We start from the raw sequence: 22,441 nt of genomic DNA, 5'->3' as shown, positions 1-22,441 counted from the left end.
TATCAGATTTAGTCACCAATAGAATGATTAAGTCTTGGAAAGTCATGGATGTATAACCATGTGTGAAATCATAGCTGCATAGCAGGTGTGTGTGGAAATATGACTTGGAAGGGTTTCTCCTGATTAACTTTCGGAGCTGATCGTTCATAGGTCTAAATAAAACAAACATTTAATACAGTTAGACATACAATTTAAAGCGTATATTGATCAGAAAATGATTCCCTATTTCCTATTATTCCTCATAGTTATGCAGAAGTCATAAACGGGTCAGGAAATCACATCATGCAAAGTTCAAAAGTCAAATTTTCCAGGTATCTCTGTATCATAGAGGACTATTCACACAAATATGGATAGATAAAATTATATCTGATCATATGGTGGAATGATGTCATCATGTTGTCACTATGAAGTCAGAATATGATGTCATATAGTATAGTAATACTTTTTGTACTACAACTACACTGCTGTACTTTAAGTACAGCAGTGTTGTGCAAGTTCACACCTCTCATGAACTAGTTCAAAGTTCAGTTCATACAAGTAAACATGAATAGTTCACGTTCATAGTTCACCATTTAAATTCTGAACTAGTTCATAGTTCAGTTCATTTCATAGTTTTAAGGTGGAAAGTGAGAATGAAAGACTTAACTTGTTTTTTACCCCTTGCCTTAAACTGTACTTCATATGTATCAATTCCTAAAAGAAATGTTTTTTTAAAATTTTTTTTATTATTGCTAATTTTGCCTGTTTATTTATTCATACCCTGCACGAGTTTGTCTACCTGTTGCTGGGAAATCATACCCTTGAAGGCTGCAGACAATGTGGTTTGGGTCATTTGGGGCTGTTGGCAGGGGGTCTTGGTCTTTTTTTGACTTTCAATTACTTGGAGATAACTTTTTAGGCTAGCTGGATGCGGATGAGGCTGACGTCCGGACTTGCTTTTTCAGCACAGGAGGACACAATTTGCACAGAAAGGTGAGATTTTTACTGTCGGAATCTTTATCAGACAGTGTGTAAAAATCCCGCAAATAATAATAAGGTGCATCGGATGTAGTCGCTGAGTCTGCGTCTCTGCTTTCACTTGCCATTTTTATATGAGACCGAGAGCTGTTGTCTTGGAATACGTTGCTTGTTTGGACTACATGTGCAATGAATCATGGGTAACGTAGTGCGAAGTCGAGTTAGTTGGTTTAGGTTAGGCTACATCGTGGAAATTTTACGGGCACTGAGCAACGACATGGTGCAAGCATTCGATTTAGACAGCGTCTCTCCTCAGGAGAAGTAAAACATTCCGTAACGTTTTAGCTAGACCTCAGATAATATGTGTTCACCGTTCAAATTCATTATTTGTCCTTAAGTTGCGTTCAGTTCATCGTTCTCATAAAAATGAACGTGTTCAACGAACAACACTGAAGTACAGTGCATTGTTTGGTTCAGTTTCAGCTCGGAGTACTGGACCTGACCAAACAGTCAGAGACCAGCACAGTGGAACATTTAGCTGCTACAGAGCCAGATATTTTTCATCAGAGTTGGTGGCACTAATGAAAACATAGCTAAAATTAGATTGGATATTGATTGAAATTCATCAAATAAGACTCCAATGCAAATTTCATAAAGTGATCATACATCAGTGTGGCCAAACAATGAAAGAAAGTATCTTCAAGAACATGATGCTGACAGCATCTTTATTAGTTTTATCCATTTGAGTGTTAGCCGAAAAGAAACAAGTACACATTTTAAATTTCATGTTGACAATGTGACAAACTATTAATGGAATGGGTTTGACTTTTTTTCAATGAGTGGATATAAAGATGGAGGATAGGACGACTCCCAAAAGTGAAGCCAAAACATCTTGTATGACCCCTGGTGGCTGGCTGAACCCCATCTCTTCTATGTGAGCAGTTGGGACATGTACCAAACTAAAAGTAAAAGCACATGTCAATTTCTTTTTCCAAAGATGGTTTCTGTCATTTAAGGTAGTTCTTATCATTAGGTCGGTTTTTTTTCTCCATAATTTGATGCCACAATAATGGAGTGGGACAGGTGATTGACAGGTGAGACTGACTCATGATTGGTCGAGCTAAGGGGGGCTGGCTTCCCACCACCATCAGACTCCAAATGTCAGGATAATTTGGCTTCATTTTTGTTAAGTAGGTGGAAGTGGAGACACGTCCATCTTTATCAACTGTGGTCCCATCGGTCATGGTCCACACTTGTCCAGGTCAGGTGACTGTAAGGGTGCGTTGTTGTTGGGACAGGGGCTGACGACCGTCTCCACTTCAGTGATCTCTGTCACAAGCTCTCTGATAATAGCCACACTGTCCAATGGCGACTCGGCAGAACTCTCTGGCTGCATTTCCATTGGCTGAGGATTTTGGAGCTGCTCCTGTTCCACTTCCTCTTCCTGCACTGTTTTTCCTGTGTGTTCTTCTCTCTCATCTGCTTCCCCCTCATCAATTTTCTCAAGCTCGCTACCTTTGTCTTCATCACCTTCAGTCTTCTCTTCTTCTTCTGCCTCGTTTTGTTTCTCCTCTTTTACCCTCTCCACCTCCCAGCTGTCCTTGATGTCTCCTGTCAGGTAAACTGCTCTGTCAGTAGTCTGCGGTACCATTGTAACAGAAGGTTCATTGGCGTTGCAACTGATGGCCTCGTTTAGTGACTCCAGGCTGATAATTGTCGGACTGTCTGTGGAAAATGGTTTTGGTGGTGAAGGGCAGCAGGGCTGGATGACAGAAGCATCCTCTGGTGTTTGGTCTGAGGAAGCAGAACTTTCAAGTGTTGCAGATTGATCGCTTAGAGCACATTCAGCCAGGACATCTGTGGACTGCAGCGAGGACACTGAGGACTCAGGAGAGACTGGGGTCGGATTAGAGGGTTCTGGGATAATAGAGTGGTCAGGTGTTCCAGTATCAGCTGTGGTCGAATCCGTCATCGATTGTGTGTCAGTTCCAGGTTGAGGATCTTGATGGATTTCCTCTGAGCGAGAAACCTCCTCAGTTGAAGATTCATTAAACTGTTGTTTCACAACAATCACTGGAGATAGAGGCAAGGTTCTCTGGTCAGAACCTTGAGTGGAGCTGGGATCAGATTCAGCTGCAGCATTAAGTTCTGGGTCAGTCTGAGCTGTCGTCTGAGCCTCCTCCTCCACCACAGGAGCAGACTCTGTATCTGCACTGGGCCCGGGTGAAGAAACATCTTGAGCATAATTGGCTGGGCTGTCTAGTGCGGAGCAAGCAGGCGTCTGTCCCAACAGACTGTACTCACTGATGGCCAGGTCCGACATGTCCAGTAAGAGATTGTTGCTGTTCTTACTGGCAGCATCCCGCACCACTGAGGAGAAGGAAGATAAAAATGTCAAGTTTACAATTATAATGAACATGTTCCTGTTCATAGTGACTAAGAATAAATTGACAGCTACTGTTGAGGTCAACCAAGGTCATGTACCCATTGCTGTTTCAGGTAATTTAAAGTCTATAGAAATACACAGTCTTGTTGTGTTTTCTTACATATGATTGTATGAGGCCAATAACATAGATTTAAATGGAAATACAGTATATTATTGGCAAGGTGGGGAGACTTTTGAAATGGTTTGTAAGGAGACAGGATTTTAAAACCTATATTAATTATATATTATTGCATATTAAATGAAAATAGAAAATGTGTGCAAACTTGGTGGGGTGGGTGAGATTCTGGCGGCAGAACTTCTACAAGATGAACACATCTATTGCAGTCTTCATATAAACTGAACCAGAGAAGTTACACAGGTAGTTTTGTTCATGCCTTTAGTATTTTTTTAATCTTTTTATATCAAATATAAAATCGGTTAAGTTGTACTGTTCTACCTCAGTGCAACACCTCTGTTATAATAATGATATAATCCATCTAAGATTGCCCCACAGATGGCAGCCTCTGTGCTTTTCTGTCTGTATACCTTATTTATCTATTTATTTGCTGTATTTGTAAACAGTATTCATTATTTATTTCCTTGCACCACTTGTACAGTTTACAACAACATAAAGAACCAGTTGACTTGTTCACATACTCTCATGATGAATACTTTAATGGTGTTGGTCATTAGTGTTTTGAATATCCTACTTTCTTTGCATGTACTATTGTACAGTACAGTCCGGACCATCCACTACTGTAAGTTAAGTATTTTTGTACTATTAAAAAAATGTGTTCAGTTTTTTCATTGTTGTCCTCAACAACAGCTAAATAGCTGTGTCTATTTAATAATAATATTGATAATAATATACTTTATTTATCCAGCACTTTTCAAAACAAAGTCAAAAAGTGTTTAACATGAATGAACAATGACATTTCAGGACTAAGGCAAATATATATTCAGGCAGGCGATTTAAATAATACAGGAAATAAGACAATAACAATATATAAGAAATATAGAGGAATAGAAGGAATAAGAATAAAAAAGCCATCAAACATTGTGCTAAAATTAATAAAAGGCTCTCTTAAGAAGATATGTTTTAAGAAGTAGTCTGAAATCAATGTTAAACCAGAGTCTAATTCCTTGTATGTGTACACATACTTGGCCAATAAAGCCATTTTGAATTCTGATATAATATCATTCCACCAATAAATCACTTACACTGGCTGTGTGTTTGTGTGTTTACTTACTGACACACAAAAAGATGAGCATACGTACTACATTCAACAAACACAACTGAAGTCATTAGATTACTGTGGCGCTTGTTGAGTCGACAGCAACACACCGACACAATGTAAAGACTACAGACATGTTTATGGTGCAGTGACTTTCATTGTGCATTATAAAGGTTTCACTGCAGATGAGACTGACTGGATTAATAAAATGAATTAAAATGTGTATTATGTGCATGCATGCTTTTGAGTGTGTGTTTACCTGTTTCTATCTCCGTGCTGAGGATGTTTCTCAGAACATCCTCATGGACATTGTGGATCAGGATGAAGCTGCTGTAGTCAGAGGAGATGTACTGCTCAAACTGCTGCAGCTCCTGCACACAAAACACATCTCAATACTCTGTGTGATCAAAGTGCTGAAAAGACACAGTGAGACACAGTGAGACAGATTGCAGCTGTGTATTCCACCTACAGTTTTCCACTTGATGTCCATCCTCCTGGTGAGAGCAGGCAGAGTGATCTCCAACAGAGCTTCCTGATAGAGCCTCCTCTGGACAACTCTGCTGTCGTAGTCCAGCTGCTGCTCAGACACACACACACATGCAATTTTCACATACTGAGTCCTAATATCAACATCACTTTCGGAAACTGCTTTGAGTTCAGTCAGGAAGACTTTCCCACATTCAATCAATCACAATTCTCTCACCCTCTCTCTGATTATTAATCTGCTGATTGTGGAGGTTTTTTAAATGGCCAATCAGATTCTGCCACAATCTCTTCCAGCCAATCATGCGGTTGCTGTCAAACCTTAAATCCCTTCTCCTCTCTTCCACAGTCAGCTGTCATTCAGTGATCCGCTCTAACCCGCCTCAACTCCAATCTCCTCCAGTCTCACTCCCAGCACCTCTCACCCCTTCTAATTCCGATGACATCACATCTAAAGATTTATAATATTCACCATCACTTTCTCTGTTGTGCATGGCAATAAATGTTTGTTCAACCAATAAATCAGAGTCTGTCCTGACTGAAATGTATTTGGTCAATAACTCACTCAAATTATATTCAACCACTAGTATGGGACAAAAGGCTAGCGTGTTATTCACTGCTTGTTGTGACGAGCTTGAATTGTAATCTAGCACCACTTGAAAATGTATTTTGGAAACCTAAAATCATTTAATGTCTAACATACAAGAATGTTATATTACGTACACACACAATCTATACAGGTACAGCTTGTGTGTGAGGGCTTGTAGATGTTAAGTCATTTTGTACAGCTCACATTACTGCAAAGGGCTGTTTAGGTTATGTTAAGGGGCTGATATATTCACATCCATCTTAGCATTTTATTTTATTTGAATGTCATATCTTCCATTAATTTAAACCTCTGAAACCCACATATTTTTGTTGAAGACCAATTATCGCAATTTAGTGATTGTATTTTTAAATTCAAATTTAAAAACATTTCTTCTATTGAATTTCTTCATAGATCTTGAAGTCATGCATTTCATATCCAAAAGTGTTTTGCAGCACATTTCATAGGACAACATTTAATATTCTGTGATGTAACTCTCTACCTTCAGCACTCTTTCTTTAGCTCTCTCCATCTTGACAGGAATTTCAGAAGGCTGCAGTCTGGCCGATGACTGGAGGAACAGCTCTAAGGTGTACACAGCACTGTCCAGCAGCTGGAACAAACACAATAAACTCCATATATCTCTGTGTAACACAAACCCCATGCTTTCACCTTTCACTTTTCAGTGTTCTTCAAAGACCATCGCGTTATTGAACGGAGCAGTTTGATGAAGCCCGTGAGTTTGGTGAAGTGCTGATGGACGTGCAGCCGTTCATACCTGCTCCATTTCCAGATGTGCAGAGTGAACCAGCCTCTGTGTGCTGCTCAATCCAAACCGCAGTTTTAAGTCAGCAAGCGTCTCTGTGAGGTTCTTCACCTGCCTGTAGCACTGATCCAGACTGATGGAGCGCAGAGAGAACAAGGCCTGGACACACACACACACACACACACACACACACACACACACACACAAATAAAACTACAACCATGAGCTAAAAACTCAGACTCTGCATTGAGAGTTATTTAAGTTAACACAGATAAAATCACCTGGGAAACAGAATCACAGACTCAGAAAAACAAAAAGTTTTCTCTCACCTTCTTGGTGTCCTCTGTTCCTCCCTTTGTGTGTGTGAAGGCAGAGTCCATCTGTGTGTGCAGTGTGTGTTGCATTCCGTGAATCCCTGCACTTATGTTCTCTGTAAGTACTTCAAGGATGGAGGACATGTAGGGGGCCACAGATTCGCTGTACACTTTCTCTGCTTCTTCACGTATACACACTGGAACACACACACACATACACAGTAAATAACATTTTCTATGTTTGTTTAAACTTTAGGTGTTAAAGGTCATAGTGCTGTACCTCTGACTTTCTGCTCCAGGAAGGACAGAGAAGACATTATCTGGTCTAGGTTGGATCTGATCAGCGCTTGATTGGCTGATGCTGTCTGACGACACTCCTCCCTCAGAACCACCATACTTGATATCAGCTGTTCCAGCGCCAACGTGTAGGTTACGTGCACTGTCTAAACACATAAAACCGACAAAACATATGCTGCACTCATTGAGTCACAAGTTTTTTTAAATAAACTATAAATTGTAATCACAGCTCACTTCTGTATCGTTTTTTTATTTAGGAAATATTAGAAAAGTCGGAATTATTTAAATCTACAATAACTGATGATCTGGCCACTAGGGGGCAATGTATCAAGCTGTATCATAGCAACTGCTACTATTTCATAGCAGACAAATAGTTCATCAAATCATAAAACCTGCAGAAACGAGAAATCCAACAGTATCTCTTTTTAGTCTCTTTAAATGGAATAAACAAATAACATGATGCCTTCAAGGTCTGTCAGACAGTTGATAGTTGAGTAAAACTGCATTAAGTAAAAGTGTGTAACATGACTGAAGCAAACTGTCGAGTGAAGCCGCCTGTCACTCAGCACAAAGACTGCAGCTGAGGTTTATGTGTTTTAAGAGGACCCAAGCTGGAGGACACCACAACAACCCTCTCGGCCTGACTCGGGTGTATAAGTTTAACTCACAGCCAACCACTGTCGTATCCTCTCTGTCTTCTTGCCCTTCACTTTGGACTGAAGCTGACTCTGCAACCAGGGCAACACTTCCTCCATCACCTGGGAGGCCAGAACCTAGGAGAACACAGTTGATTGAGCAAGTAGACGAAGCATTGTGTTTGTCTGTGCGTGCACGTGTGCATGCACTGACCTCCTCCTCTGTTCCGAGCAGCATATCCCAGGATTCATAGCATCCTTTGTCCTGTCGGTAGAGTCGGAGTGCTCGCATGTATGCCTGGCTCTCGTAGGAGGACTCACACCAGGGGTCTGCAGGAAGTGAGGAAGAGAGTTGTTATGATTCTAGAGGATCGTGGATCGTGGATCGTGATCGTGGATTATGATTATTCTAGAATGCTTGATATACAATATATCAACCTTTCTGTGCAAGCTTGATATACAATATATGTGCTCTCCCTGCCACGTGCATATCTGGAAGGTCAGGGTGGTCTCAGAACTGAGTTGTACCTCCAAATATAACTTGGAATTTACAATTGTTGATTAAAATTAATTTTGACTAAAGTGGTCCTGCTTCAACTGTACTAACTGTGTGTGGATCCAAATCGTATTCTCCTGTGCCACAGAGATCTATTTGTGTACAGACTCACCACAATTCCACAGTTACACTGGGTGAAACTTGATACACTTTCTTTATCCCAATACCAGTCTTTACAGTTTATTGACGTTATATTGTATTCTGCTTTTTCTTTGGTGTGCCATTTTATTATATCATTTGGGGTCAAGTTGCCCATAATGCCTTTGGGCCTTCTTTTCCTAGAATACTTTTGAGGAACAGAAAGCTCCTGCAATGCTGAACACACTTCCCTTTATCACCATTAGTATTTATTACACCAATGCAGCTTAACACTGATTTGTATGAATGATGTCACTGACACGTGATGTGATGCTCCAGACTTTCAAGACATCAGGAATCCTGTAAAACTGAAGTAGAAACTTTAAACTAAGAAGTCCTTTATTAGTCCCGCAATGGGGAAATTTGCAATTTGCAAGTAATCCATTTGTCAATGGCATGCTCACCTTATCTGAATTAGTCCAAATAGTGGGGATCAATGCTAACACCCTGACCACTACATTAAACTTAATCTACACCTTATTTTAATCTAAACCTGACCCACCGGTGGGGCGCGGAGGCATAACAGGTGGGGCGCGCGACCGGGAGGGGGAAATGTGAGGCGGAACTAATGTTATAGCCGAACTAATGTTTTGACGTCCGCATCTCCTTAGCGGCGGAACAGTAAACAAATCGTTCTTTCGCCGTAGCCAGGGGTCGGCAACCCGCGGCTCTGAAGCCGCATGCGGCTCTTCAGCCCCTCTGCAGTGGCTCCCTGTACAGGGTTGTGCATGTCGCGCATATTTTTCGCGAACGGTGGACTTTACGAATCAGTTTTCATATGTTGAACGTGAACATGAGGGTTGTTAAATCATCATCGTATCAGGCCAGCATGAAATACCAGGAGCGGGCGTGTGTGTGTGTGTGTATGTGTGTGTGCTCGCAGACAGCGCACACACACAGGCCCCGGGGCTCCGCCCCCACTCACTCGCTCAGAGAGACACACACAGTGAGATCAGAGCTCGTTCACGTGAAGCAGCCGGTCAGGGACAAACAAGAGACAGTGTTCAAAAACCAAGATGAAAAGAAAGTACGATGAAGCCTATCTTGCTGTTGGGTTCACAGTGAATGCGGTAGGAGATGAGGAGAGACCAGTGTGTATTTTATGTCTGAAAACTCTATGAGACCCAACAAATTAAGAAGACACTTAGAAACATTACACCCCAGTCACATGCCTGTGTTCTTTTTGGTTGAGCTTTATCATCTTTGTAACAAAGTGATTATAATTGAATTAATTTTTTCTCTATTTTTGAAAAAGTACAGACTGATGGAGGAATGTAGTGATAAATGTCACCAAAAGTACTTCAATTAAGTTGAATTTAAGCAAAATTATTGCAACATTTTTTTTAAAAAGCGACAAATGTCACAAAAAGTTGTTTGAAAAAGGTTTTTTATTTGCACACCTGAAAGTAATGTGAATTTAATGTCCATGTGTGCGTGGCTGTGCGCAACATTATATACCACATCCAGGGCCGATGGGGGTCGCCAGTCTCTGGCACCATTATTTTGGGGGTCGCGGGCTGAAAAGTTTGGGAACCCCTGCTCTAGAGTATTGGTTTGTTCATTCTGGGCCACAGTTTCAGGTGATTATCCACTACTGCTGACAGATCAGACTAAAGCATGCACTTTGCTCCTTAAACTACAGAAACACAAGCTTTCTATGAAAAGCAAGTATTCTATAACTTAGATTAGAAAATTTGAATTAGATTTTATTGAGTTTTATAAAACAAAGAGGCTAGTCAACACTGGTTAAAGTTAATTTTATAGACACTAGAGAGAGCCATCATCAGTTGTGTAATCCTATCACCCCTGTTTTAGCATCCTTGCTCTGGCTACCTGTTTATTCTAGGATTGGTTTTAAAATTGGAGATAGAGCCTTTGTTGTGAGGGCCCTTACAGTTTGGAACAATCTGACAGAAGAGATTAGACTAGCAGGATCGTTTACCTGTTTAATCTCACTTCTTTTTCATACAGCAATTAAAAAAATAATGAAGCCTAGAACCAGGTACAGATGTCAAGGTTTACACTTGACATCTATTGCACTTCTGTCCATCCTGGGAGAGGGATCCCTCACATGTGGCTCTCTCTGAGGTTTCTACCTTCTTTTTACCTTGTTAAAAGGTTTTTTTGGTAGTTTTTCCTTACTCTTGTTGAGGGTTAAGGGCAGAGGATGTCACACCTTGTTAAAGCCCTATGAGGCAAATTGTGATTTGTGAATATGGGCTATACAAATAAAATTTGATTGATTGATTGATTCTTGTCTATGACTTTTATTATCTTTATCTTTTTTTTTACTCTGTTCGTGAATTTTAGATTGTTTGTTGTAAAGCACTTTGAAACTTGTATGAAAAAGTGCTATACGAATAAAGTTATTATTATTAAGTTTATTATTATAATTAATACGTTAGGATTATTAAGATCAACACTTTTTTGTGCCACCACCAACAGTCACTGCTGTGTGTTGTGTGTTGCTTTCTGTTGCTATGGTGACTGCGCAGATGTGACATCTCATATTTTAACAACCTTGTGACATATAGTAAAAGGGTGACTGTTGCTTCATATGCCAGCAAACCACACAGGAAATCTGCAGTAATATTTTTATCTGTCGCCAGGGCAACCAAAACCACAAGTGACAAACTCAAGTGAAGAGCAGCAGCTACAACAGTTAAATATTTGATTCTGTCATCTTTACATTATTACAGAAATCCCAATGCATCATGTTTGAATCTTTAAAAGCCTAACACACCGACTGTATCCATGCAAAGAAACCTGAGACTTGTGTCTCATTAATATAGTTTGAAGACTACTTAACTTAAACCACTCTTACTTCAAAAACAATATAATAAACAATAAAATAAATACTAAAAACAGGGGTTAAAGCAAGAAACATTTTTTGAGGATGAAATGTGTACAATGTATTTTATTAAGTATTCTTAATCAAATACAATTCTTAATTCCATGTGTGATACTGTCCCATCCATTTGCATTGAAATCTGTCTTGATGTTGGGAAAGTGGCGCTGCGAAATAAAAAAACAAACGAAATACACAATTCCTCCCAAAAGCATTAAGACAAAGTAAGTGTTTTGAAAATATAAGGAGTAAGGATTTGAACCTTGTTACTTCCCACCTCTGCTCTTTTGGGATTATGTTCTCATATGTCATTATACCTTTTCTCCTACAGAGACTCTATAGAGCTTAATCCCTTTCCCCAAAGGACGAGGTGAGGAGGCCACTGGAAGAAAGAGAGGAGGTATCTGTTATAATTGAGGATAATATCCTCGGGTAACTATGTTCTCTGGTGGATGACAAGGTGGATGAGATCTGACAATATGCAAGGTAGCTCCTGTTTTGAATTTTCTGATGCACCTTTAACATGTTTCACTGAGAGGTGAAAGCTGGCTTCAACTGGACATGACCAACACCTTCTGTGGATTTCCTCTAACAGGTGCTGTTAGAAATGCCAACCAAATGAAATGCAAATGTGTTTGGATTTGAATATACTGAACATAAACAATCTCTGGTGCTGCAAGTTTATTGAAAAGAGGAATGATCTGTAATCCCAATGTGGAGAGGGGTTTTATTTTAAAAGCTTATGAATTCACAATCAGACTTCTTGTCTCAAACTCTGATCCTCATGTTGAGTATTTAACTTATAAAACGTCAAAGGTATTAGGTAAGAGGAGTTAGGAAATGGTCCCCTGGCAGTAAGGAAGAGCTTAAAGCATGATTTGATTGTGGTGGGGAATCTTTCATAATAGTTCCCTAGATTAACCTAGACTAATTAGTGCTGAACTGTATGTGGCTAAAGATAAAATTAATAAGAAAAATATTATCAACACCAAGGAAATCATGTTTAAAAATAAAGACTTTGTTTATGGTAAACTGGTTGAAAAAAACTGAAAAGGAAAGTGAAAGTCTGCCGGTTTAAACGTAAGAGGATGAAGAACTCTTTAATACATCAGTCTATATACTGCCTGATGCGAAATACACTTCATGTCTAAGATGAAATTCCAGTCATGTTGTATCAGTAATTGAGGAGAGTGAGATGATGATTAAAGGTGGTATAAATCTCTGGCACAAAGCTAACGTCAAGATGTGTTTTGAAATGCTTTGCAGGAAAACCTGTTCTTTTAAATGGTAAAGCTAAATTTCATGATTGACAACAGGTAATACGTTTTTCACCCAAGAAATAATTTCAGCACTTGGGCTTTAATGAAACCATAATTAGTTATTTATACATTTGGGAGTGTTGGTGGGGTATTTAATTGTTGGACGGATTTGAACTAGAACTGATTTTCTCTGCTTCTTGTTATGGCACAATGAATTTCCCTTTGTCAATTTCCCGATTCCCATGAGTCAGCTGCTTTCAAGATTTCACCATTACACAACTGAACCTGTGTAATAAGCCCACAAGCAGAAAACAAACCTCTGTCCTTATTAGGTCTGGTGTGTTTTATGTCTTGGTTTCACCTTTTTAATCAAACCATAAAATGAAACAAGCAAATTAAATACAATGGTTATGCAGTCAAATGTAAGGGGACGTTGATCCTTCTTTGAAAAGTTTGATGAAATTGGTAACAATCTTATTCCAGATTTTCAGCTGTATCTTGGAGTGGGATGTACCATCAAGTTGAGCATCTTTCCCAGGTTACCATGTTAAATTCATTTAGTTTAATCATGGACTCCATACTTCAAACAGAGAGACAGCACAGGGTGTAAAACTGGGCCACAGAAACAGTAACTGTATGAATGTCTTACCAAGGTTACGGTGTCTAATGCAGGTCTTGAGCGCAGACAGGAAGTGATCTCGTTCTTCTTCCTGCTGAAAGAGGAAGCAGGCATGGCCTGTGTAGGGCAGGTGCAGATACACAGCAATCACATCTGGAGATGACACCACCGGAGAAGAATCCTCCTTCACTCCTAAACACACAGACGGTAAGGGTGTGTTACAGGTGAGGGCGTGACTCTATTTTCTCAGGACCATACATAGGTTTATGTTCAACAATAAAAGCATTTATGTTAAACATGCACAGCAACTCATTATTTTAATGACATCATATCTTCTTAACAAGCCCTATAAGACAAAATACAGATAATTCATCTTCCAAAGAAACCATGTGCATTGGTTGAACTGTACATTTATATTTTCAGGAATAAACAAACACAGGTTATGTTAGGGGGAAGTTTTTTTTTTTTTTGTCACCTCACTATAATTCGAGTGTACAGATACCGGATATTGCTAATTTTAGGTGTATTATAAACGGCAGAAGTGGTGCTACATGAAGAGCACCACTTTCTTCCTTTGCTCTCTCACTCAGTCCTTCCCCTCCTACTCACAAAGCTGGTAACCAACATGACTATATTTTCACCAGAAACTGCTCTACATCTCTTCATGTAGCACCACTTCTGCCGTAACCCCACTTCATGTGTCTGACCACTTCTTTATCTCTTACTCTCTCCCACTCTCTCAAACTGACAACCCTACCACATCAACAGACTCTGTACCTGTTCGTCGCCACATTCGCTCCCTCTCTCCCTCCTCTCTGGCCTCCTCTGTTTTATCAGACCTCCCTTCAACTGACTCGTTCTCACTCATGCATCCTAACTCTGCTACAGACACTCTCCTTTCTACTCTGTCTTCCTCTCTTGATTCTCTCTGTCCTCTTCTTCACGACAGGTCCGCAAGTCCTCCCCACCTCCGTGGTTGTCTGACTCGGTGCGTGCCGACAGAGCCACAATGCGAGCATCAGAAAGGAAATGGCGAAAATCTAAACACCCTGATGACCTGCTCACTTATCAATCTCTTCTCTTTCTCTGCCTCTATTTCTGCAGCCAAAAGCTCTTTTTACCAAACTAGAATTCAATCCTCATTTTCGAACCCCAAAAAACTCTTCTCCATCTTTTCCAACCTCCTTGACTCCCCCACTCCCCATCCTCCTTCCACCCTTCTACCAAGCCACTTTGTCAACTACTTTACAAAAAAGATAGATGACGCTCCTCATTTTCTAATCCTCCTTCTATAACTACATTTCCATCAACTTCATCTTCATCCCCTTCACTTTCTTATTTCACCCCCCTGTCTCCCAATCAAGTTCTTACCTTGGTAACCTCCGCCCGCCCAACCACCTGCCCCCTCGACCCCATCCCATCTCACATTCTCCAGTCTATTGCTCCTGACCTTCTTCCTTTTTTCACCCATCTTATCAACACTTCCCTGTCAACTGGCTGTTTCCCTAACTCTCCGAAGGAGGCAAGAGTTAACCCTCTCCTGAAGAAACCCACCCTCAACTCGTCTCAAGTAAACAACTACAGACCTGTCTCTATTCTTCCCTTTCTTTCCAAAACTCTCGAGCAAACTATCTTTAATCAACTCAGCTCCTATCTCCACCATAACAACCTTCTTGACCCTCACCAGTCTGGTTTCAAGGCAGGCCACTCAACTGAGACGGCTCTTCTTGCTGTCTCTGAGCAACTTCACACTGCTAGAGCAGCCTCTCTCTCCTCTGTCCTCATCCTTCTAGACCTCTCTGCTGCATTTGACACAGTGAACCACCAGATCCTTATTTCCTCCCTTCAGGAACTGGGTGTCTTAGGCTCTGCTCTCTCCCTGCTCTCATCACCTCAACGACCGCACTTACCGGGTATCTTGGAGAGGATCTGTGTCTGAACCTTGTCCTCTCACTACTGGGGTCCCTCAAGGTTCCGTCTTGGGTCCCCTCCTCTTCTCTCTGTACACCAACTCTCTCGGCTCTCACTCACGTGCGGCTTTTCCTACCACAGCTATGCTGATGACACCCAACTAATCCTCTCTTTTCCCCAATCTGAAACACAGGTAGCAGCACAAAACTCTGCCTGTCTGACTGACATCTCTCACTGGATGTCCGCACACCACCTGAAAATTTACCTTGACAAGACTGAACTACTTTTCCTTCCAGGGAAAGACTCTCCCACCCATGACCTGACTATTAACTTTGAAAACTCTGTGTTAACCCCCAATCAGACTGCTAGGAACCTGGGTGTGACACTCAACAGTCAACTCTCCCTTAACGCCAACATTACTGCAACAACACATTCCTGTAGATACATGCTTCACAACATCAGGAGAATACGCCCCCTTCTCACTCAGGAGGCAGCGCAGGTTCTGGTCCAGGCGCTGGTCATCTCACGCCTAGACTATTTCAACTCCCTTCTGGCAGGTCTACCTGCTAGTGCCATCAGACCTCTGCAGCTCATCCAGAATGCAGCAGCTTGACTGGTCTTTAACCTACCTAAATTCACTCACACTACTCCTCTCCTCCTCTCCCTTCACTGGTTACCAGTGGCTGCCCGCATCCATTTCAAAACATTGGTACTTGGGTACCGTGCTACGAACGGATCGGGTCCAGTCTACATCCAGGACATGGTCAAGCGTTACACCCCAGCCCGTTCACTCCGCTCTGCATCTGCCAATCGGCTTGCTGCTCCCTCACTGCGAGCTAAACACTCAACAAAATCACGACTGTTTGCTGTCCTGGCTCCTAAATGGTGGAACGAGCTCCCCAACGACATCAGGACAGCAGAAAGTCTACACATCTTCCACCGCAAACTAAAAACACATCTCTTCCGACTATACCTTGAATAATAAAAAATATATAAGTAGCACTTTAGTAGCACTTATATGGCACTTACCTATAGCACTTTGTAGTTTGGATTTCTTGAAGAAAATTGTACTTTCTTGATTCTTGTTGTTCTGGGTTTGTACCCTCATGGTTGAATGCACTTATTGTAAGTCGCTTTGGATAAAAGCGTCAGCTAAATGAAATGTAATGTAAAAGAGCTGTTTGCTCTTATTATTACTAAGTGCATACATTGTGGATAGGATAGGATGTATGTATAACCATGTAAACGGAATGCAGACAACGCCAGTAATCGTCTCATACAGTGAAGGAATAATACTTAGAAAAAGACTACATCAACAAAGAGTTTTTAACCTTTCAGTGGAGTATTTTGGGAACAGCAGCTTATTGCTGCTGATGCTTTGAATATAGGTTCTGTACAAAAGATGATCGTCCTGTGACAGAACGCTCCAGAACTTCCTCGTCCTGCTCAGCTCTGTAATGATCTCAAGAGAGTCTGGAGTCAGGCCAGTGACAGATCATGGCTTCTTGAACTTATTGATCCTGTTCACCTGTAATGTTGCTTCCCCAGCAGACAACAGCATAAAAGAGAACACTCGCTAAATATAAATTGCCACATGATGAATTGATGAGTCTGTGAAACCTCAAATCAAACTTAGGATACAGCAGAGTCAGCTTGTGTTTCTCTTTGTGTCAACGATCAGAGTGAATCTCAGACAGTGCAGATCATTTAGGTTGATAAAAATGGCTGGGGGTTAACACAGAATTTAGTTAAATACTTTAGGTATATAGAAATACATTAATATTACCGTTGAGTATTCCATCACACATTTTCTCCAGGTGAGCTCTGGACTCCTGTTCTGAGGTCAGCACACTGCCCCCTGTTGGCTGGAGGACCAACTTAGCGGCACATCCACGATTGAAAGACTTCAGGTGGAAACAGAGAGACGAATGACAGAGAGGTTGGTGGACAAAGCTGTTAGATATGTCAAAGTTTAAAAAGGCTGCAGACCCAGATGGATTAACACGTCGGGTCTGAAAGTTTTGCTCAAGTCAACTCTGCTACACACGGTTTTAAAAGAATTGTTCCTGGAGTTCAAGAAAGCACCAGTAATATGTCTCAAAGATTGTTACTCTTAACAACAGTAATAATGACATGTTTTGAGACATTACAGTTTGCTTATCCGCTTATAAATTGAGGATGCAGTCGTCTGTGTCCTGCACACTGCTCCTGAAAACATTGAAGGGAGGAACATCTGTGTCATATTATTTTATATCTATATTAGCTCTGCCTTTGTTACTGTTGTGCAAACAGCACTGATATTAATATTCAACAATCTGGGCTTAGGTCTCTCTTCTTGTGCTTCGGTCTCCAGTTTTCTCTCCAGACCATGAAGTTAAGATGAACCCTTTCTTTTTCTGCAGGTACATCACACCTGCCTTAAAAACCTATAGACTATTCCATCATAGCAAAGGTTATTATAATCATGGCTGTTCAGCAAGCACCCAGGATTATAGGACTGCTGCCACATCTGCAGGATATCTACACAGAAAGTCAGAAACAGATTGTGGCTATGGCTATAAGTGTTTTCCACAAAAGGTACAACTACAGGCCTTATATTCTCTTTTCAAGGCAATTAGTTTGTGTCTATGTCTCTATGACTCTGTATGCATGTCTCTCTATGGTTATCTGGACAACTTCTGGTTTGAAATCCTCGTTGTAAAGAAATTTAGTCAGCCGTCGCAAAACTGTTTGATTAAGATCTGGTTTTAAGGTTCAGGTTAAAATTGGGGTATAGTTAGGGTGAGAGGCGAGGTAATGTATCAATACATAATACATATATTTGTGTGTATTCTCTGACATTATGTCTGTGACTACATGTGTTTGTATGCGTGTTAACACACATGAAGGGGTGCATACATATCCATCGTACTGTACTAGCCTACTTAAAATGCACGTGGCAGTGACAGTCATTTTAAACCTGATCAATATCCAGTGTCAAACAATGGCAGACATATATTTTGAATGTCATTTATGTGAAAAGTGTGTTACCTCCTTGTTTTCATGTATCTCAACTTTGTAGTCTCTCCTCAGGACGGCGTACCTCTCTCTGAATTTCTTTCCCTGCTCATCCCAGCAGGAGAACTTCACATTACCTTGGTACAGCACCTCCTCTGGAGCACACTCAGGCTACACACACACACACACACACACATACATATATATTACATTTTTATCATCTTATACCAAATGTGCACAGATTTTCCAGTTGCATCCAACATGCTGCTACCCTCTGAGTCAGCAACAGGCCTCTCCCCTCTTTCTTAGGCTCCACCTCCTGGTGTAAGTGTCCAACATAGGCAGAAGAGTACTGCTGACGGTAAAACACACTGAAGTCCTGGAACGTGCTGTCAATAATTCCTGGATACACACAAACACATACACATTCATAAATAATATTGTCATTATATACATATCTCTACTTGCCTGGCCCCTTTAAAAAGTACAATTCCTTCTAATTCGAAACTGAACTGAAGTAATCAACTCACAGACATTATTTATTGCAAGAAAATACATAAATGTATCTGCAGTAAAACTGCACAAATCAATATTTTCACATCAAAAACATATTAAATAACTGTATGATGTCAACGTATACACCCTGAACATTTAGCCTCTTTTAGCTCATTGTTTTGATTTTCTGGCCCATAACTTTATAGTTTTGGTTCACACTTACCTCTCTCATCAACCAGCCGGAATCTACAACCAAGCTAATGTTGTTAGCAACTTGTTAGTGGACATAGTGGAACATTTAGCAGCTAAAGAGTTACAGGTGGATGAGACCAAAGAACTATAAAGATTGTTTATGTGATTTTAAGATAATTCTTATCATAGCCTAATGATGTATGCCCGAGGGCTTATGTCTCCAGTACGTTTGGCTTTAAATAGTTATTTGATGCTATAAAAATGTAGTGAATGATTGACAGCTGTGAATGACTCATGATTAGTCAAACGTGTATTGATGGGACCTCGGTACCACAGCTCCCTCCCCTAATTGCTACTGACTCTGCACAAGATGGCGACGTTCATATCCAGGATTAAGCTAAATTTCTGGATAGTGGGAGGAAGTGGAGACGTGTCATTCATCTTTATATACCGTTTATGGTGGTGAAGGACACAACTTAGATCGTATAATAATGTTGCTACATGTGTGCTAAATGTTAAAAAAAACAAACATTTACTCTAAAAAAAACTTGTTTTGTTCTTATCTTCTTGAATTTCCACCAAATAAGAGAAAAAAACAAGGAATGCCGGTTTTCGGTTACATTATCAAGATACATCTGTTCATTTTTCAATGGTCTGCAAGACAAAAAGTGGGGCTCAAACACTCCATGAAATCTTGAGGATCACTCAAAGAGCTTTACAGTGCTGTTTTTTTCCCCGCAATTCACCCTTTCTCACACATATTCTTACAGTGCATCAAAGGGTAGCACTTTTTCTATGAGCAATTCAGTATCTTGCCCAAGGACACCTTGGCATGTGGAATGGGGAAGAGACTGGGATCGAACCGCTGACCTACTGGTTAGAGGAAGACCGGCTCTATCCCCTGATTTACAGCCCAATTGTACAATAAAGATACAATAAAAGGTTTAGATAAAAAATTATGATCTTCAGTTTAATTGTTGTTTGCACTCAGTTCTTCATGTTGGTCTCGTAAAGCACTTTGTAACAGTGTTTTGAAAGTTGCTATATAGATACAGTTTATTATTATTATTATTATTGAAGCTCTAATATAGAATTATCATTGTGATAATTTTGTATCTGGGATTGCAAAATTCATATTTATAGTGCTTACAGTATTTAAGTTGTGTACAGACAAAGAGACAGATTACTGTACTCTCCTGATTATAGGCTCTTGATTTGTTTGGGTGTGGATCAGTCATAATGTGTTCTTTATCATCCGTTTACAGAGCGTGGATATTATCATGTATTCTTGGGATCACCCTGAAGCCTCACTTTCATCTTTACACGCACACACACACACACCCACACACAAAGACACACACATACACACCCACAAACACACACACAGAGATTAGACAACCCGTAATAATGTAATAGTTGGAAATGGCTGTAATTACCTTCTAGTTTGCAGTGGAGATTAGTGACAGGATGTAACTGTGCTGATAACATGTATAGGAATGCACGCATGGAAATGAGCAAAGACACTCTCATAGCATAATGTTTTTTGTTTCATGAGTTATTTTTTTTTAAAGTTAAATTTCATTTGAGGTTTACATTATCATCCCGGATACAACACATTTTGTATTGCACATTAAATTATAATTTCCTTTTTAATGGTGTCATCCCATTTAGAAAAGCTATGCTGGTGGCCTGCTACATACATGCAGTGTAAATATATGTCCCCATGTTGGTTTGTCACACAGCCCCCTCCCCCTGCCTGATTTCCTGTCTTCCTCCTCCCATGAAGAGTCAAACCCAGCACTACTACTACCCACAGTTTTCAAAATGACAACACACTTCTCTCATTTTAGCATTGGACTGCTTTAAATCATACAACATATATGTTTTTAAGATATATATGTGTAGTATATACACATGTAAAAGACATGATAGGACTAATAGAAATGAGCTGGATGAAGTGTGTAATTGTTTAATTTGAGATTTAGATCCAGAGCAGACAGACAGTAGAGAGTAAACCAACCTAAACAGGTGACATCCACCTTTCAGCACAATCACTTTTGATACAGTAGAAATTCACAGTCTGAATACCAATTAAAACTAGACGGGTAGTAAGTAGAGTGCATTCCTCCACCAAGGACCAACAGTCGCCTTATGAAACCACATTTAAATTCAAGATTTTTATTTGGATCTGCACCAAATTGCAAAAACTCATAAATATAAGTCTCAGGTCAGTATCATGCCTGTTTTTTTACGACAAGAATTATTATCTGAGAAATCAAGGAAAAGGTTGATAATCACCCTGTCACGCAAAGATAATGAAAATGAAAAATAAAATCCAGGATGCACCCCTTGATTCGGATCTGCACCAAAATTATACATTTTTCTCTCCTGACCCGTTCCACACCCTTACACCACGTTTCTTCTTCAATAGCTAAAAGTATCACTGCTGCCTGCTACCATTACTTAATATCATCCCTCTCCAAAGCCCCACAGCTTCTGTTATTTCTCTTAAAATGACATGTCTCTGCTTCTTCCTCTCTGTTTATTCACTTTACTCTCCGTGGAAAACGCATTCAAACTTGAATGCTCTAAACAAGAAATGTGCAAAACTGTAGATTACGCAGAAGAATGCTAAAAAAGTTGTGATCTCTTAGTTTTACCTTTAATGTGGCTGATTTTGGCCTCATCCAACAAGCCAGAAGAAGACGCTCCCATAATGCCTTGGTTCCCCTTGCTGTGAAATGTCTCTGTAGAAAATAAATTCAGTTGAGATGCATGACAACCAGATGAGATGCTCTTATGTGTCAGCTCATTTCCTCTGTGCAGCATGTGCCGAGCGTGGGCGGGACACTTGAAACTATAGGTGAAGTTTGTCACAGCAGTTGTCTCACCAACTGTCATCATCACACAAAACACACACAGTCTCACAGCCTTACTCGTAGGGCCATCTGCTGGTCGACACTGAGATGGAAAAGCATGTTTGTTGTGATGCTTCAGTAATACACAATATATACATAATAATTTAAAGCATTATCTATTCCCCATTAGTTTTTTCAGGAACACACACACACAGATTTCTTTTTTCCCCATTTTTATACATTAAAATGTTATCCTCCCTTCATTTCTAATTCTTTCACCCAAGTGGAGGTGGTGGGACAGAGGATGATGATGGTGAAGCTGTCTTCTCTGATGGACAACCAGTCCCACCCCCTGCAGGACACCATCACAGCTCCTTCAGCGACAGAGGTGTCACGGGTCGATCCTTCCTTCAGAAGTAAGACTGTACAACCAGCTCTGCTCCCAGTAGACCACACTCACCTATGGGCTGCACTCTAACTCAGGTCTAACTCTATTAACTGTGCAATATTCCTTTTCTGTCAGTGCAATTCAATGGTTTATGTGCAATCCATTTCAATGTGCATTGAAACATACATATGTATATTCTCGCACTGTGCACATACTCTTTATACTGTATATATTAGTTATTATTCCATCAATATTTTTCTAGATTTTTTATATTTCCTTACATTTATAAATATATTATTACTGTGATGTCAATGTTTGACTGTCCTTGCTGCTGTAACATTGCAAATTACCCTGTTGTAGGATTTATAAAGGATATCTAATCTTATCTTATCTTATCTTATATTATCTTATCCTACTGATTAACTGAGCTGAGATGTCGACTTCATCTCACCCCCCCCTTTTGTTCAGTCTAAACCACATCT

General features: G+C 40.3%; 1 protein-coding gene across 1 annotated transcript; it reads right to left on the bottom strand.

Annotated features, from left to right (window-relative positions):
- Nucleotides 1-1,655: 1,655 nt before the first annotated feature.
- LOC118117786 (protein Niban 1) lies at nt 1,656-21,550 on the bottom strand. The gene is made up of 14 exons (XM_035170334.2): nt 21,374-21,550; nt 18,298-18,428; nt 18,060-18,197; nt 16,816-16,933; nt 13,149-13,310; nt 7,913-8,028; nt 7,732-7,836; nt 7,047-7,209; nt 6,782-6,963; nt 6,465-6,611; nt 6,189-6,299; nt 5,087-5,194; nt 4,877-4,988; nt 1,656-3,327 (listed from the first exon to the last, which is right to left on the bottom strand). The coding sequence occupies exons 1-14, from the start codon at nt 21,540-21,542 to the stop codon at nt 2,198-2,200; spliced, it is 2,892 nt and encodes a 963-aa protein (XP_035026225.2). The 5' UTR covers nt 21,543-21,550; the 3' UTR covers nt 1,656-2,197.
- Between the last annotated feature and the right edge of the window lie 891 nt (nt 21,551-22,441).

This window comes from Hippoglossus stenolepis, chromosome 11, assembly GCF_022539355.2.
Source record: "Hippoglossus stenolepis isolate QCI-W04-F060 chromosome 11, HSTE1.2, whole genome shotgun sequence".
NCBI classification, from domain to species: Eukaryota; Metazoa; Chordata; class Actinopteri; order Pleuronectiformes; family Pleuronectidae; genus Hippoglossus; species Hippoglossus stenolepis.
The sequence above is the reverse complement of the archived record's forward strand: the minus strand, read 5'-3'. Positions and strand labels throughout refer to the sequence as shown.